Here is a 19,000-nt window from a genome sequence, read left to right as displayed (position 1 = left end):
TGCTATTGCTATTGCCAACTTTTGGAAAATCCCAATATCCTGAACTACAGATACAGCATAGAGAAAAAAAGGAGAGTTCTCTCCATTTTGTAGAGTTTCGTCTCACCTGGCGGAGGGGTGGGGAGGTCTACAGATCAAAGGGTTGGTTAAATCACAGAAGCCGGCTAGGCAGCTGGCCAACTTTCTGAGTGCTGAACATGCTTTGCACATGCTCGAGGGCACCATTCTCTTATTTTCTCTTGCAGTTGTAGCATAGTGGTCTAGGAAACCCAGATTTAATGTGGCTTAAGCAGTCAATGTGCCCAGGTAAAGCTGTTAACCTCACGTCAAGATGTAGAAGAGGACATTGAACTGCATGGCTGTGTCCTACATTTTTGTTCAGAAGAGGCAGGTAACCTCCAGCCTGGGCATTTACCTGCATTTTACTTTCAGATCTTGGCTAGGAGTTTTAGAGCCGGGATCTCCAACCTTGGCAGCTTTGGGACTTGTGGACTTCAACTCCCAGAATTCCTCAGCCAGCAGGTTGGAGACCCCTGTTTTAGAGGATGTGGCGAGGCGGGGCATTTTGGCTCTTTTTTTCCTGGTGGAGGAAAGGCCTTGCAGATGGTTGGTACCGGTAGTCCTAAACTTACAACCGTTTATTCAAAGTTATAACAGTGCTGAAAAAAAAATCACATGCGACTAGTCCTTCTGCTTGTGACTGTCCCAATGTCCCAGCGGTCAGGTAATCAAAATTTGACTACCTTGGCAACTGCCATCTATTTATAATGGGGGCCATGTCCTGGGTCATGTGATTGCCAATTTATGACTTTCCCAGCTGGTTTCCAATAAGCAAAGTCTATAGTGGAAGCTGGATTTGCTTAACAACTGTGATTCACTTAGCAGCCACAGCAAAAAAGTTGTCAAATTTGGGTGTGTCTCACTTAACAGCTCCCTCACTTAGCTACAGAAGTTCCAGTCCTGATTGTCATACATCGAGTACAGATGGTCCTCGACTTACAACAGTTCATTTAGTGACCATTCGAAGTTATGAAACTGAAAAAAGTGAGTTACAACCATTTTTCACATGACCGTTACAGCATCCCTATGGTCATGTGATCAAAATACAGATGGCTGGCAACAGACATATATTTATGACGGTTGCAATGTCCTGGGGTCATGTGAATCCCCTTTTGTGTCCTTCTGACAAGCAAAGTCAATGGGGGAAGCCAGATTCACTTAACAATTGTTACTAATTTAAACAACTGCAGGGATTCACTTAAAAGACGTGGCAAGTAATGTAAAACTGGGCAAAACTCATTTGAACAAATTTGTCACTTAACATATATTTTGGGCTGAATTGTGATCGTAAGTTGAGGACTACCTGTACTTATTTTTTATTCTTATCTTGGAAAAATCTATGGGAAATCAGTTTTTCCGATGCTTGGAATTTTTAAGGAACTGTGAGACTTGTAACCACTGCAAACTTAATGCCTCCCTTTCCCTTCCCACAGGTTAACCTCTACAAGAATTTATCAGAAATCCCAAATCTTCAGCCCTCCCTACTTTAATACAGCTCCAGGGTAGTAAATGGGATGCAAGAGGTAACATTTGCCTCCCTCCACAAGCTCCCCTCCTTTTATACAGGAACTAAACTGCAAAGTGAATTAGTTGACCGAGCTAACCTAATGTGTAATGTGCAACTACACACTGCCCCAATTTGTTTTGGTTCACAAAACTCCCTGTGCCACCAAAGAAGTCAGCCTAGTTATCAAATTGGTTTGTATAATAACACATCTGATTATGCCAACCATTTCAAGGACCAGGCCCAAATAATAAGCCCCAGCGTGGTTTGTTTTGGCTTAATAAGTTGTGCACAGATCCAGCCAATGTGGTTTGGAAGCTCTAGTTTGTAACTTAAGTGTGTTGTATAAACCTAGCCATTTGCACTTTATTGAATAAAGCATGTGTAAACAAATTTAGGTTTTGGACAATGTATGGCCTCCTCAGCAGCTAATTAAAAGTAGCTTGCTTTGCCTTTCTCCCAGGAGGCTGAAAAATATAGAAAAGGGGATTGGAAGTCATCTCATTTTACCTGCCCTCTCATGGATGGCTGAGGACTTGCAGGTCAGATCCGATAGCCTAATTCTATCCTCATTACAACCCTGTAAAGTAGTCCAAGCTTGGTTTTAACAACTGTTCTCTACTCCCTTCCCTTTGAGTTAATCTAACTCCCTGGGAATATTTTTCAGAACTGTTTCATTTATAAACAAACAAAAAGACTGCACAATCAGCCAACGATTTCCTGGCCAAGGCCTGTTTGTTTTCTTCCCGCTGTTCCTTGGGACTTGGAGATGGGCTGTCTTCATTTCTCTCTGCCCCCCCCTTTCCTAGTCTTCGTTTTCGATCCAGGCAAAATGTTTGGAATGGTTAAAACTCCGTTGTGTAATCCAATTGCCCCATTATTTCCCTTCTTGGCCCGTGGGTTTCTTTTTTTTTTTTAAAGAATAATAATCATATCATCACTTGGGTTGGTTTTGAAAAGTGACTTTACAAGACTTGTATGCTTGCTTGGCAGCCCCCTGGAATGGACAGAGATGATGGACTCCTGGTTTGCAGCCCCCGACTTTTGAAGGAAGCTAACAATATGATTAGAACATGGATGTAGACCTTACTTTTGAGCCAGTGGGTGGGAAGAAAGGGAACTTCGACAACACGAGGCTGCCCTTGTTGCAAAAATGTGTTCATGGCAAGCTTGTTCACAAAGAGGTTGCAATGGTGAGCATGGCCCATCATAAAATGTCCAGTTTACCAGAAGATGAAGGCGGTGGAGGTGGGAGAAACCACTTGAATGACACACCTCAACCTTGTAGGATGCTATCACCTAAACTTACTTTTGTGGTTATTCCTTGGCCAACTAGGCACTCTTCCAAAGAAAGCATTGGCCTGCAGCACTCCCCCCCCCTCCACCTCCATTTTTCTAGGGTTGACATGCAAATATTTTGCTAGGGTCTGGCACTGGCACTGGCACTTTGTCACTTGCCTAAAAAATGAAAGTCTGAAAGGCAGCAACTAACTGATCTTGGCTGATCTTGTAAAATTAAGCAAGTCAGACCTGGTGGAAAACTATCAGGAAATTCCAGGGCTGGAGACTAGACTGGGAAGTCCGAAAAATATCATGGAAATGGCAAAGAATGTCCCTCTTTCTGCCAAAAACAGCTACATTAACAGGTCAGGGAAGAGTGGAATTGATTTTAATTAATAGTGATGCCATTCATGTCCAGCAATCATAAACCTAGGATCTGTGTGAAAAGATTAATGGGATGGCAATACTAAATTGTAATAGGTTGTCACAAGTCCCACTGAATTTAGAACTGTTTGCTATCAAAGTGCTATTGATGAGAGCCTTAGCATCTTTTGCACACTTTCTCAGAATTCAGTTGCCATTTTGATAAACCTGGCTTTCTACGTGTCTTTTTCACAAATGCCTGAATGCAGGAAAAGAGTTGTGTCATCACCTTACAAGGAAAGAGTCAGGCTGCTATAAAAGGTAGAGAAGCAAGGAGATTTTGGAGGTTTTTAAAAATGAGTTCCTTTGGTTGCAAGGAGAGAGGAGCTAAAGTGTCAGCAATTTATTCCCACTAATTTTACCTAAAACCACAAACAAGCACATAGGGCTCAGGGTGAGGCTTCTCCCACTGCTCTTCCCTCCCCCCCAAAAAAAAATGTTTTAAGTTTTGTGTCAGGAAGAAATCCAACCGGTGAAGCACTGTATATAGGATTTGAGGCTCTGGATATCTTTCAGTGCAGCCAGAGAAACTGAAATGGGATAGCAGCTCTTAAAATACTCTGCGATTCAAAGAAAACAATTGAAATAAATTTCTCCATACCTGGACTTTTTTTTGGGGGGGGGGGAGCTTTAACCCTAATTTACTTATCAATAAAAACTCACCGCACTGCAGATTGTGTTCTTTGTTATTGCCTTGCAACGAGGATGAATAAGCCACAATATAGAATCATTATCTATGATCAATTAAGATCACAGTTACCAACAAGTTTGAGGAAGCGGGGGGGGGGGTCGTCTCTCGGTTTCAAAAAGCACGCTTGGGGAGACAAGAGCATCACAATCACTTCCCCCACCACCGCCACACACAGGCCACAACTCCGGGAGGTAGGGACGATCGGGCAGGGGTTTTGAATCGGGGGTCTCGGTTCTTCCATCGGTGTTCTTTCGGGTACCCCTGCCTTGCTTTCAACGGGTCACCCCGAAGTAAGCCCGGGGGGTGTGTTTTTTTCCACAAAATCCTACACTCAAGGAACGAACGTTACACGACAAGAAGGCAGTTCTTCGTCCGGTGCAGCCCCCAACCCCGCCCGCCTCCACAGGAAAAAAAAAAAAACAACTTCAGCTTTTGGACTCCGTGGGGAGTGGGTCTCCTTGCCGGAATTGGTCGGGTCGCTCGCTTTCCGAGGAGTAGAGGGGAACCGCGGCGGAGAAACGCCGGTCGGGCTTTTTGGCAGCCCGCAGCCACACCCTGCCGGCTGGCGGCCGTCCAACCGGGCTGGCTACACCTGGCGCGGAAGGAGGCCCGGCGAGCCGTGGGCAGGACGCGGCATTTAAGACGCGCTCGGCTGCAGCGCGCTGTTTCCGAGTGCTCAGCCCGGTCGGTGCACGATGCTCCTCGCTCGCTGCCTGGGGACGGCGCTCCTGCTTTTGCTGGCCCCGACGACGGGATGCGGGGCGGCCGTGGCGGCGGCTGCTGCTGCTGCTGCGTCGGAGCCCGACGGCGACATAGAGGCCGCTTGCCCTCCTCCTCCTTCTTCTTCTTCTCCGGCCGGTTGCGATTCCCGTGAGAGCGACCGTAAAGCGACTTGCGACGACGAGAAAGCCTGTGGAGTCCGGGAGGAGGGCGAATCCTGTGGCGTCTACACGTCCAGCTGCGGGCCCGGGCTGCGCTGCGTCCCTCGGCCAGGCGAGCGCACGCCTTTGCAAGCCCTGCTGCGCGGGAAGGGCGTCTGCTTGGCCCCGCAACCCAAGAAAGGCGGCGGCAAGAACCAGACGGAGATGGAGCCCGTTGCAGGTGGGGAGGGGTGGGGCCGTGGGCTTGCAAACCCACGATGGGCCGGTTTTGGTAACCTCCGGAGAGTGGGTGGGGGACCCTGACTTGCTGCGGTGAGATTAGCAAGCGGTATGATTTAATGGCGCGGGGGGAAAAACACTGGAAAAAGAATAGTTTTTGTGCTTAAGCAAAAGAAGTCTGAAGGCCAATTGCAACAGCTCTGTTATTACTGTTATACGGCCCGTCGATGGTTGCTAGTGAGGAAATGGCTCCAGCTTGGAATAAGGAGCGCTCTTACTCCAAAGGAAGCTCTTGTTGAACGCAGCCGGGTTTGGGGGTTTGCTGCTGAATAAGGAATTGGGGTTTGCATTGCAGAGATAAAATATGGTGCGCTGGGCTGTTGTATTCCAACTCTAACTGTATGCTCGCTCCATATCCTGCCGCCCCCAATTTTATTTCTCTGTGATCTTACTTTATACTTACTTTATAAAAGAAATGGGAATCGCAGCGGTTTTACGACCGGCCGCGTGAGGAATTTCCGCGTTTTTTTTTTTAAAGGTATAATTGGGCGGCTGAACTTTTAAAAGTTCTCGCTTTTATCTTCCCAGTCTTTTATGTATACTCCTTGCGTTCAGAAAGGAACTAGAACTCCCTCAGACCAGACTCAGCGCTGAAGTTCATGTTTCTTGAGGACTAGAAGCTTCTCGGGTTCTCCTGGTTTCTCTTCGCATTAATGTCGAGGTTCTGCTCTGAACAAGAAGAAATGGAATTCTTGACATTTTGAAACTGAGTGGAATTACTTTTGGGAGGCTTCCTCCCTTGCCCAATACGAAATTCTCCTGGATGTAGAAGATGAAAGGCAATGCGTTCTCTGTACAGACAAACAGGGATATTTTAGTTGGGAGGGCATTATTTATTTAAAGAATTCAGAATAACATTTGAACCTTGGAGGTCTTCTAGTCCAACCCCCTGCCCAAGCAGGAGTCCCCACACCATTTTGGGACAAATGGCCGTCCAATCTCTTCTTAAAAAGAGATTGAGATTTATTTAATATATTTGAATAAGAGGTTTATTTATTTAAATGTAGCTCCAGTATTAAGCAACCTTGGAGCTACTTGTCATACTTTTTGCTTAAAATGAATACCATATTCATTGCCAAGAGGGTGATAGGGACTATTTCCTTTTGCTAGCGCATCATCCTCTCCTGTGGAAGAACCTATCCTGTAAGGCAGTCTTCCTCAACCTGGTGCCCCTGGGCTGCATCTAGCTGATATTCCTAACCCCCTGAGTAACAATCCCAGTTCATCTGACAGTAGTGGCAGAGGCGGCTTTAAGAGGATCCCAGCCATTAAATTCATGGGAGGATCCCTGAAGTGTGTGTGTGTGTGTGTGTGTGTGGTTTTTCACTTCTGAAATGCAAGTATCCACTAGCTTGTGGTGGACAGAAACGCACTCTGGGAAAGGGAGGGATCAGTTTTGATCTTGGTTAATGCAAGTGGAGGCTGGATCTGCCATTACTTGTCTTGTCCCTCTTTTATTGGCTTTGGTTTATGCCTAGAAATTTTAGGTCCTGCAACCATCCCCTGTGCTCTAGTGCAGGGGTCTCCAACCTTAGCAACTTTAAGCCTGGTGGACTTCAACTCCCAGAATTCCCCAGCCAGCAAAGCTGGGAATTCTGGGAGTTGAAGTCCACCAGGCTTAAAGTTGCCATGGTTGGAGACCCCTGCTCTAATGTACTGGTACTGGTCTGTGGCAAAAGGACCAGCAACCTATGGCACCTTACCTAACTAACATGGGGGTGCATTCTCAGAGGCTGATATTGGTTGTGACTTCAGTTGCACGGAAGCAGGTGTAGACTGAAAACAGGCAACCTGTGGAGTAAATGAACTTTCCTTCCTTATCAGTAACTGAAAATGAGCTATGCCACCAAGTGATGCCTGGCTGGCTGGCTGCTGCTGGGCTGTGCCCATAGATTCAGACTTCAGCCAGGAAAACAGGGCTAAGAAAAGTTTATGTGAATAATCTTCTAAAAATTAAAAATATCAATAGAGGAGCAGTGGGCAAAAGAACTTAAAATTCCTGGACTGGTAATTTCCATTTTGGAAGATAAAAATGCAAAGAAACAGTCCAATGCACAGGCAGTTGTACCTACCACAACTAAATCACTTTAAATGGCACTAAATCACCTTAAATGGCACAGATGCTCCTAAATAAAAAAAAGATACAGAAAGATAATAGAAGGAAGAGTGGCAACTGCTGGTGTTTGGTGGCAAAGGCTTATGCTAAACTGCCTAGATCTAAAATATTTTGTCTATGCTAAATTTCAGGTCTCATCTTAGTCTGCCTAATCATGAATAGTGTGTGGATGGTGGAGTCCAACACAATTGAAGGACTCTGGGTTGGAAAAGACTAGTTACAATGATCTTTAATGATCCTATAGCAGTTGTGTAGGCAGTCTTCCAAGTTACGACTGCAGTTGAGCCCAAAATTTCTGTTGCTAAGTGAGACATTTTTTTTGTGATTTTTGCTCCATTTTATGACTTCTCTTGCCACATTTGTTAAGCGAATCACTGATCAGTTAGTAACCCGGTTATTAAGTGAATCTGGCTTCCGCGTTGACTTTGCTTGTCAGAAGGTTCCAAAAGGAGATCACAGGATCTTGGGACACGGCAATGGTCATAAATGTGCCAAGCATCTGAATTTTGATTACACAATCACAGGGATGCTGGAGAGGTCGTAACTGTGAAAAAAACAGTCACGTCACTTTTTTCAGTGTAACTTTGAACAATCGCTAAGCGAACTTTCCTAAGTGAAGGACTACCTGTATAGGCTAAACTCCCAAACCTCTCATATTCATTCTGGAATTCTTGTGCTGTTTGGGGCTACCACTCCTGTCAACCAGTGCCCTTAACTGTGTTGCCTGAGGCTGTTGGTGGTTCTGCTCCCTCACCCCATAACACAGAGGCTCCATATTAAGCTTGAGGAGCAGATCTGACTGAGTTCCATCCCTCATAGGGATCCCTTCTTCTCCATCTTTCTTGAGAAGTTACGTGTTTCAAAGCAATGAATTAGGCTATCAACCCAGCAGAAGCACGCACCGTCCTTTCTGTTCTCTCTTCCTTGATTCACTGAACCCAGCTTTCCACAAGAAAGGGGCTTTGAAAGTGGTTGGCTGGGGATTGGTCTGACCACTGTATTGGGAAGGAGCCTTTGATTTTCTAGTCAGCTGGCCCCGATTCACATGGTTGGAAGTATCCTCCTTGGATCTTCAGTTATTTTTTTCTTTTCCAATGCTCAGTGGCTTATTTAGAAAAAGATTCCCACACCCCTGCCTCCGAACTTCAAGCAATGAGATTTCTGTTCTTGGGGCTGTTGGGCTGGGAGTAAACTCTGCATCTGGGAAAAACCAATGCTATTTTCCTTAAGCTGTGGAACAGAGTGTCTCTCTTGTTTGTTAGGATTTATGAGTTATTCGGAGCAATATAGAAACAGAGTCCAAGGCAGTTTCCTTAGCAAAAGTATAATAACTGAAGCATCTTTTTTTTAAAAAAAGGGAAAAAACCCTTGTTTTAGTCCCAGGCAATTTGTGATCATCATCTTTCACTTCCCCAGCTATGGAATCGACTCAAGAAAACCTTCTCTTTCATGCCCATTGCTCTAATCTTAAAAACGGTGTACCAGAGAACAGTCACCAGGGGCTTAGTGCCTAGAAAATAGCCTAGAAAATAATTTGATCCCAGATTATTCAGAGCTTTAATGGCTATTATCTTTCATGCAACCATCATAAATAGTGCCACTGGCAAGCATCTGAATCACAATCATGTTACCACACGGATGCTGCAATGGTCATAAGTGCGAGGACCGGTCATTTTTTTTTCAACGGAGTTGTAACTTTGAACGGTCGCTAAATGAATTATTGTATTTCAAAGACAGCCTGTACTGCACAACTGCTTTGTTCCTGCCATCAATCTGACAGGTGCGCCTTTGTAGATGGCAGTGTTGATTGATGCTATTTTGAAAAATAATTTATTTCCAGAACCAGCATTCTTTCATCCTCTTGTCTCCTTATGTGTCTTGTCTCTTAAAATTCCAAAATGGCACCTTGGAAATTAGGAAGAATTCTCCTTCCGCAGTCTCTAGTGCCAGTGAAATGCGAACATTAACAGTTTCAAGCAAAAAATACTGTGTATTTGTTTTATTTATAGATGCTTCATTGGCTTTAGTGACAAAAAGAGTAGCTTCAGAGGTTAGAAGAATTAACATAAACCCATGGAAATTAAATTTCCAGTGTGGCACTGTCTATTAGCTGAGATGAGGAAAGAACTCAGTTTTCTTTTTGCTTTCTTTGACAAGTAGTTGCTGAAGCTCTAATTTTGTTCGAGATGGCTTCATGGATAAAAGCCAGGAATAGTGGACGGGCAGTTAAAAATGCAGGAGCCAGCTGCTGTATGCCAGGCATGGCAACCATATTTTGCTAGTGTCCTGTAAGATTGGATGAATCCTTATAGACTTATACCTTGTCTCTAAGAAAGGGAAATAATAAAGCCAGAGCCTTGGAATGGAATATTATGGCACTAACATTCTCTGGATTCCCCAGACTTCTAGATTGAGTAAATGCTACCGATTCTGGAGAAAAAATCTCATATGAAAACATGGGAAAGCATTCAGAGATTCTAGTGCAAGAATGTTGTTATAGCATCTTTTAGTTCTGTTAGTATCTTCTATCACTTCTTTGCCTGGCTGCATGATTGCATTTGTGCAAATTGCTTCATATAATTCGCCTTTTCTATCATTCAAATATTTGCACATTAACAGATGAATGTTTTTGACTATAACTGACATCTTTAAAGAAAGGAACTTATTTCTTTCAAGTGTTTTGTTCTAGCTGGCTGTTTTCCTTCCTCCTTCAAATTGACAAAATCTGAAGGCAGACTGCTCTGAGCTGATATTTTCTGGGTAGGTTAGGGAAAGAATATCATTGGAGTGAGTTTTAATTTTTTACATCTGGAGAGCCCAGGTTGGGAAGGGCTGCCTTCAGCCTCTTAATTTGGAGGTTGTAAGGAAAGCCAGCAGCGCTAATAGAACTTGTGGTCAGCAAGTCATGCAAATGATGCACTTAATGATACATTTTTATCCTCAATTAAATTTAGGATATTTTTAGGATTTCTTAGGTGGGGGGAAGAGATTGTACTTTCAGCTGAGTATTATTCGGAGTAAATGTACAGTATGTTTTAAATGAGCAGAAACTATCTTATAATATAGAATATTTTTTGTAAATCCATCAGAATGCTACCCTTACGTCTTTAAAGCTTCTAGCTTTTGTTAGGGCAGGAAAATTCTATAAAAGCTGTTTCGTATGTGAGGGGCTCAGAAAGTTTAATGAATAGTTATCTCTGTGGGTTCATAGACATTCAGCATTAGTCTGTCCCCCTTCCCCCCAAAAAGCAATGACAATTAGAAAAGTCCTAGCATTCATTCCATTAGACCAGGAGTGTCAAACTTGCGGCATCACAGCAGTCATGTGACATATTGCAACTTTTTCCCCTTTCGCTAAACCTGGCGTGGGCGTGGCCAGCGCGTAACGCATCCAGCCCATGGGCCTTGAGTTTGACAGCCCTGCATTAGACCAAGCTCCTGAGGTCTAAGTAATAATTTCTAGTGTTCCTAATTAATCTGACAAGTTTCTTTACTTGTAGCATCTGAGTTGCTTTACTTTCATGAAATTGCTGCAAGGATATTATAATCAACAAACCCTCTTTCTGTCTTGCAGTGGTTAATTATTGCCATTTTTTCCTGGAATACAGGTAGTCCTCAACTTACAACAGTTCATTTAGTGACTGAAGTTACAACAGGTATTGAAAAAAGTGACTTATGACCGATTTTCATACATAATGACCATTGCTGTACCCCCATGGTCACATGATCAAAATTCAGATGCATGGGAACTGGTTCATATTGATGGCCATTGCTGTGTCCCAGGGCTCATTATTCTCCTTTTGCCACCTTCTGATAAGCAAAGTCAGTTAAGAACCATGTGTTAACTAACTTAACAATTGCAGTGATTCACTTAACAATTGTGGTAAGATAAGTCATAAAATGGGGCAAAAGTCACTTGACAAATGTTTCACTTTGCAACATTTTGGGGGGTGGGGAGAATGGATTGGGAGAAAATCTGCAGATGGTATCCGTTAGATGGATGTTAGGTTAAAAACCAGGCCTCTTCCCAAAGCTTGCTTGGGTGACACTCTTTCTTCATTCTTTGGTTTTGAAAATAAGATCTTAATCATGCCTTGGTGTTTTTTTTTTTAGTCAAATCTATTTCCATCAAAGACGAGAGAGACAAATCCTTTCCTTGGGAAAAACTAGATAATTCTCATGAGTGAATCTTTAAATAAATAAGTAACGTACTTGCTATTCAACACAGGGGTTTCTAGGCTGTCTTCAGAATCAGAAAGGAGGCAGTCAAGGATGGAATCAGATAACCTGCATCCAGTAGGTGTGCAGGATTACATCTTCATGCATCAGAGATTTGTGCCCAAGGACTTACAATCGAACTAAACAGTGTTAAAAATAGCTCCATGGGCCGGCACAAAAAAATCCCAAATGGGGAGTATCTGTTGTGAGAAAATCTTTTGATGCTTTCCTATAAAGAATACTAGCACTTGAGGTCTCTTTAACCTGTCAACAAGTTAGGTAATTTAGAAAGCAGGAAAAGAAGTTAACTTTGAATATAAAATTTGAGTTGGGGAGGGGTTCTATGCATCATCTGGAGATTCTGGCTGTCGGAGTCTCTAACAAAATCTGGTCTTTGAATTATTGTAAGATCTGTAAGGTCTAAGGGCTGCCAAAATATTTACAGACCCCTCACATCCCGGACATAAACTGTTTCAACTCCTTCTCTAAAAATGACGCTATAGAGCACTGCACACCAGAACAACTAGACACAAGAACAGTTTTTCCCCAAAAGCCATCCCTCTGCTAAACAAATAATTACCTCAACACTGTTCAACTATTTACAAAGTCTGCACTATTATTACTGTTAATCTTCTCATCACTCCTTATCACCCATCCCCTTCCACTTGTGATTGTAGGACTGTAACTTTGTCGCTTGTATCCTTATGATTTATATTGACTGTTTCCTAGTATGATTGATTGCTTATTGTACCCTATGACTATCATTAAGTGTTGTACATTATGATTCTTGATTCTTAACGAATGTATCTTTTCTTTTATGTATACTGAGAGTATTTACACCAAGACAAATTCCTTGTGTGTCCAACTACACTTGGCCAACAAAGTATTCTATCTATTCTGAAGCGAAAGTTCAGTAATCTAGAAATCCCGAGGCTGCTCTTGCTGTTTGGTGCTAGCCTGGTGGTGCCGTTAATGGGTTGAGAGACCCTGAATTGTGGAGAGAGGCCTTAAGGGGAAGGTCATACTTGAGTTAATTGTAGATGTGGAAAGAGCAAGTAATTTTCATGAAGGTGGTGGTTCCTGTAAAAAGCAGAAGCCAGAAAAAGGAAGATTGATGATTGATTTTGAAAACTGAACCAGACTGCAGAGAAACACTCTCTAGGAAAAATATCATTCTACAGATAGTCCTTGACATATGATGGAAATTCGTTTCAATTGTGGTTATAAATCAGTATGGTTGTAATGCAAGTGACTGGACCCAATTTTATGACCATTTTTATTATCTTTGTTAAATCACATGGTCATTAAGTGAATCCAGCCTTTCTCCTGACTTCGCTTGTCAGGAGCTGGTTGGGAAGCTCACAAATCGTCATCGCTTAACTGCAAGCTGCTGCAACCATCATCAGTGTGAACCAGTTGCCCAATGACCAAATTGTGATCATATGATCGTCGGGGTGGTGCAACAGTTGTGACTTCAAGGACAATTTGCATGTCTTTTTTTCAAAAGCCATTGTATCTTCAAATGATCGTTAAACAAAAGGTCCATAAATTAAGGACTATCTGTAAGGTGTCCCCATAGGTGAGGCAATAGAGCAGCGGCTTGAAATGCTACTGGCAGCTCCATTTTAAGCTTTGGGTGGTGTGGCCAAGAGTGCAATGTATGCAGCTTGCAGCTTGTTCAGCAACAACAAATTTAGATGGTTGGCCTGCATTTACAACCACAGGATGCACTTCAACTCCCACCACCACCACCGATCTCCACCCTGCTCTGTCTTTTTGGCTACCCTCCTGTGCCACCTGCTTACAAACCTTTGCTATTTTAATTCCTCTCACAGCTGATATGGCAACTGTTGGTCAGTGTGCACCCTTGTGAAATAATGCAACTCCAGTAGCTGCTTTGCCCAGGTATATTTCTGTGGCGCAGTGGTTAGAGTGCAGTACTGCAAGCTACTTCTGCAGCAAGCTGCCTACAATTTGGCAGTTCAAATCCCACCAGGCTCAAGGTCTACTCAGTCTTCCATCCTTCCGAGGTGTGTAAAATGAGGATGCGAATTGTTGGGGGCAATAGGCTGACTCTGTAAACCGCTTAGAGAGGGCTGTAAAGCACTATAAAGCGGTATATAAGTCTAAGTGCTATTTCTATATCACATCAGCAGGAGGAGGAAGAAGACAGCAAAAGTCAGCTAGGGGCAGCAAAATGCAGGGTGACTAAAAGGGGCAGAAGTAACAGTAGAGATAGTTGAGGGTGGGGGACTACAGGCTAGGGTGAATGTGGTAGGGCAGAAGAGTTGGTGGCGCAGTCCTGGCCTAATTGATCACATCTAGGACTTGCTGGAACTGCCGTTGCTCAGTGGTGTGGTCACGTGATGTTTCATCTCACAACTGCAGCAATTTCAATTCTGGCCCCCATTAGGACTGTTAAATGAGGACTTCCTGTATGTGGAGAGGAGCCCGTGTGATCTAGTGGTTAAGACATCAGGCTAGAAATCATGCGTTCTAATCTGCCTTAGCCATGAAGGATGACCTTGGACCAGTCATTTTCTCCCAGGACCTTGGAAAGACACAATGGCAAACCATTTCTGTAAACCATTGCTAAGAAGACTGCAGGGACTTGTCAGGCAGTTTGCAAGAGTCTGTCATGGTTAGCCAATTAGATGGAAAGAAAAAAAAATCCTGTATATACACACTGATTGGATTGCCTTTCCTAGAGGTACATAAAGACGCACAAGCAATTCATTTGCATACACCTTGATTTTTAGATCCTCCCTGTCTCATTATCTCTTTCACACACACATATCATTAGACTCTGGAGAAAGTACTGCATATAATGCACTGCAGCTACATCCTGTGGCCACTGCTGGTAACAACACTGACATTAATTTTTATCTTATTTTTTTCTAACCCAACGGAATGATATAAAGGGAGAAATAATATAAAGGGAGTTGGAATGCTGCCTGTCCCATTATTTACTTATTTATTTTCACTAACACACCACTTAATTCTGTGGACCAAGGGTGGTTTACAAACACTAAGAATAGATCATTCACAAAACACCAAAAGTTTGAATGGAGTTGGTGACATGCGAATGCAATTAAAATACAAAGAAGCATACATTAAACTAACTGGGCAGTCCCTAAAGGATTAGAAGCCAGTATCTTTTATGAACTTCTCCTTAAAGGTGGTGCAAAATTGCTCTTCTGTACCAGTTGTGATAAAATCCTGAAATGCTGTAGTGAAGAGGGCTGAAGTTGAATATTTCTGCCCTTGACTTTAAAAAAATGAGGGGAAAAAAGCTGAATTCTGTTTCTGTTCCTCTAGGTGATGTCAGAAGGGAAAATTACCAGACAGATAATCCAACCCCAGAACCTCTCCTCCTTCAGGTCCAAGACCCTTTGCCAGATGTGGTGGACAAATCCCAGATACAACAGGACCCCCTAAATAATGGTATTAAACAGGAATTGGATATGGTGAGTGAAATGAGAGGCCTGATCTTGGGCACCAAGCCCTGGAAGAGAATAAATGGGGCTGCCTTTGCCTTCTTCTCGTGCCTTGCTGGAATTCATGCATCTTGCCCTCTGCAGTCTTTGCTTCCTAGCAGTGCTGAGACTTACGAAACCAAGAGTCCTGCGAAACTAAAGAGTCCTGCGCATCATTGCTTTTCAGGGCAATCTGCATCTCAATTTCCCTCACCCAATCTGCATATTCAGCAAAGCGTGCAGTTTTGCAATGCATGTGAGATTGCCAAGAAGTTGCTTTTTAAAGATCCCCAAATACATATAGTGGATTAAAAGGCAGCATGCTAGGGAGAAAGAGTCACCAGCCGAACGTGATTGCTTTTGTTGCATAGAGCAGCTGTCACCAACCTTTTCAGCTTGGGGGACAGGTGCGGGAGAAGGGGATGGTTCTGTGTGAGCGGCAGTTGCGTGTCCTCACAGCTTGCACAAATGGAGCTTCATGTATGGGTGTGCATGCCCACTGCTCGCGCAAATGGAGCTGTGCGCGTGTGCCACTTGGTCGCTGCTTATGCAACCGAGTTCCGAACGGGCCATGGCCCAGGTTTGGGGACCCCTGGCATCGAGTCCTGCTAACGTTACCTAGAGCCAAATACCTATATCTAAGGCCTGCCCATCCTCACGCAGTGCAATTGTTTCCCCCTTTCAATCACTAACTTGTTCTTCTTTTCACAGGGTCCCTGCCGCCTGCATTTGGAAGCCATCTTGCAGGAGCTGAAAGCCCCCCTCTACATGAATGGTGAAGATATCTTCATTCCCAACTGTGACACCAAAGGCTTTTATAGGCGGAAGCAGGTATCTACTTTAAACGTGGTTTAAAGCAAAGGAAGCTGTTCCGGGTCTTTGAGGGAAGATGTACTCATGCAGGCAAAACTCGGCTTTGGGCTGGAATGTCAAAGAAACTCGTGCAGAGAGTGAGTTTCCCACAGTGGGAGAAAGGGTGTGGTGAAAAAGTTGCAATATGTCCAAAGCCCGGTGAGCTTGCTGGTGGCTCTCCAGTTTGCATTAGAGCAATAACACAAAATTGCCAGTCTTGCTCCTTATACATTATGTTAAGTTGTTGCTTGAAGTCCAGTGGAGAAAGCCCCAATTCCTGGGTTCACCCATTGTACAAACCCACCCTGGTGGCATTTATGGGAACATTTAGCTCCTTCCTCTTACTTTTTAAAAGTTTAATTCTATTTATGCATTATACAGAAGTAAATCCAGCTGTGTTCTATGATTCTGATTCAATTGGAAGAACTCAATGGGATTGTCTCTTTGCTGTATAGCAAGGCTCAGTGAGACCTACCAAATTCCAATTCTTCCAAACCTGGTTTCATTCGGACTGTCTAGATACAATCATTTTGCCTGAATCACTATCCTGATCCAACCATCTCCCTAATGTACTAGCAAAAGCATCAGCAATGGGCAGTGCAGGATAGGATTTAAAGAGTAGCAAGGGATTCTCATTGAAGTGTCATGGCTTAAAAAAGTACTTCTCAATTTCATCAACTTCAGCTCCCGAATTGAACGGGAGGGGGAGGGGCGCTTCCAGTTAGGACCTTTTGTGGCTCTTTTGAGTGTTGAAGGTTGCCGACCCCTGCCTTAGTTCTTTCAGCTTTCTATGAAAGAGATCAAGATTAGAGAAATAGCTTCCTTTTTAAATACGTTAGCCATTGCTTATTTTTTTTCTTGCAGAGAGGCTTGTTTCAGCAGCAGCTATACTGAGTAGCAGATAAGATTTATTATGATCTGCTTCAAATGAGCCATCTTTTTTTTACATATAAAAGCATAATTGTAAAGAAATCCAGTCTTCTACAGCGGGTGTAGTTTCACTGTTGTTCTATATTTTCAAGGAATGTCAATTTGCTGTTGAAAAGGGTCTTGTCTTCTCCATAGTGCCGGACCTCCAAAGGTCAGAAGAGAGGCCGCTGCTGGTGTGTGGATAAGAGAGGCCATCGGTTGGAGGGGCTGGAAGAGAGCCCCCTCTGCCTGCTTGCTAACAATGACTGAGGATGCAGAGGCCACAGTGGTCCAACAGAATTCTTGACTGAGGGGACTCGTCTTATCAGAACAGTCATGGAAAATGTTTGCTTGTAATTTATTGCACAGTTGTTGCCTTGTTGGGATCCTGCCTTCCTTGGGATAACTTTGGAGCTCTTACGGTGTCTGATAATACTCTACAAGACTGCTCAGACTGGGGTCTTGTAACTGCATGACCGAAGAGGGGTGTTGAATAAGCTACCAGTAGTTGCGTTACAGCAATAATGCTGGCACTTGAATCAATTCTCTTATACCAGTAAAAATGCTTATACCAGCAAAGGAACAAGAATAGCCAGTTCCTGGAGGTGCAGTATGTATACTTGGGCTACCTTCTATAAAATATGTAGGGAGATCAGGATTTATCTTATACATGCTACCAAAGTAGATGTTTTTTATTGAAGGGGTTTTAACAACACGATTGTAGTACTCATTAAGGGTGACGGAGGAGGAAGTAAAATGTGGCCAAGTTTTTAATGGCCAACATCTACAATTTAAGCAAGAAAAAGAAAGTGGTACAGATACTGGAAATGAGATGTATGGAAGTTTTAGCTGTAGCTTTACTCTTTTTTTGCATTCTCCCTTCTGTTCTGTTTCATGGCTCTCCCCAGCATATATTTTAAAGAGTTATCCGGATGACAGGAAAACCTGAAGCTGCCTTCCACGCAGAAAAGCAGTGGATGATGGATTGTCCCCATTTGCCATAACGTGCTTTAATTTAATGTGTTTAAACAGTCTCTATTTCTATATGTTTTACTATATGTTTGGTTTCAATAAATTGGATGATTATGCCATTTTAATGAATGATTTGCTGATACTTTAAATCCCTGATGTGAGGAAGCTAAAATTACTTCTTTTGGAGAGAACTTTTTTAAACACCATGTTGCATTCAAAATTTAATTTTCACTGGCATGTGGAATTAATAGTTCTTTGTAACTGACACATTGCTTGCTTATAAAACATGAAGTAGCTAGTTAATAATTGAGAGGTTTTATTTACTTCCAAATGGGCTCTTTAAGATAAGAGGCTAGCAGTGTCAAGTATTTTGCTGGGTAGAGGTTTGAAAACAAAGCTAGTATAGAAACATGGAATGGAAAAACAAAGGCCCAAATTATGCAGCTGGTAAGAAGGGCAGGCTGTCCAAATGGATGCTGTCTTTCAGATCAGCACAATGGATCTGGCTTCCTGTATGTAAACAAATCATTTGTTGTATCAGTCTCCTGGATGCTAGAAAATTTTGAGTTTGCATACAGCAGGGGTGTCAAACTTGTGGGCCGGATGTGTCACATGCTGGCCCTGCCCCCACCTGGATAAGCAAAGGGCGGAAAAATCCCAGTACGTCATGTGACACCGTGAGTTTGACACCCCTGGCATACAATATTCATCTCAATAGCCATAGTCAGCACAAGGATACCTGATTTGTGTTGGTGGGGGGGGGGGGAATTAGCTCATTTGACAGGATGAACACAACATTAAAAGCTTTATGGAGAAAATAACTGGAATATTGGGCAATAATGTTGGACAATAAATTAATATGCAATTGTAATTGCAAAACTTGCCTAAAGTGGAAAAATGATCGAGCTCACATCTGTGCTTCTGGCAAGGTTCATATGTTAATCTATGATTTATAAATCAGTGGCTACTGTCACAACTAGCAAAGCAAACCACATTATAATGAACATGTAAACACCATTATCTTCAGTTTTGTCCCATACTTTTGCTCTTTCTTTGTTGTACTTAAAGAAAATGCAATATATGACCATTTGATTCTTGTAGTATTACAACTCTGATGTTGTAGTTTCGGTCTGGTTTATACAACAGCATCTACACAGGCCTACATCCACGTTGAACTGAATTTGCTATATGATCAAATTAAGTGACAAATGATACAGTATAGTCCTGAATCACAGGACTTTTTACTGAAAGCAAGACTTTTAATCTTTAATATTTTAAATGTGAACTTCATAATAACTGCTCAAGCACGAAAGCTGTGAAGTCAGACTGTTTGATGGT

The 19,000-nt window shown here is 43.0% G+C and overlaps 1 protein-coding gene and 1 long non-coding RNA gene across 2 annotated transcripts in view; both read left to right on the top strand.

Annotated features, from left to right (window-relative positions):
• Positions 1-2,691, top strand: part of LOC148132293 (uncharacterized) — a 220,105-nt gene extending 217,414 nt beyond the window's left edge. Inside the window, exon 3 of the long non-coding RNA XR_015747817.1 lies at positions 2,558-2,691. This is a non-coding gene — a long non-coding RNA (uncharacterized LOC148132293). The remainder of the gene's footprint in view (positions 1-2,557) is intronic.
• A 1,446-nt stretch (positions 2,692-4,137) lies between these two features.
• On the top strand, positions 4,138-17,787 carry IGFBP6 (insulin like growth factor binding protein 6). The gene is made up of 4 exons (XM_026673894.2): positions 4,138-5,060; positions 14,772-14,920; positions 15,641-15,760; positions 16,847-17,787. Exons 1-4 carry the CDS (start codon positions 4,655-4,657, stop codon positions 16,958-16,960), a joined length of 789 nt encoding a protein of 262 aa, XP_026529679.1. The 5' UTR covers positions 4,138-4,654; the 3' UTR covers positions 16,961-17,787.
• Positions 17,788-19,000: the final 1,213 nt, after the last annotated feature.

This window comes from Notechis scutatus, chromosome 2 (assembly GCF_049901735.1).
Source record: "Notechis scutatus isolate UNSWTSFEM ecotype Mainland chromosome 2, rNotScu1.2, whole genome shotgun sequence".
NCBI lineage: Eukaryota > Metazoa > Chordata > Lepidosauria > Squamata > Elapidae > Notechis > Notechis scutatus.
This window is presented reverse-complemented; position numbering and strand designations above follow the sequence as displayed.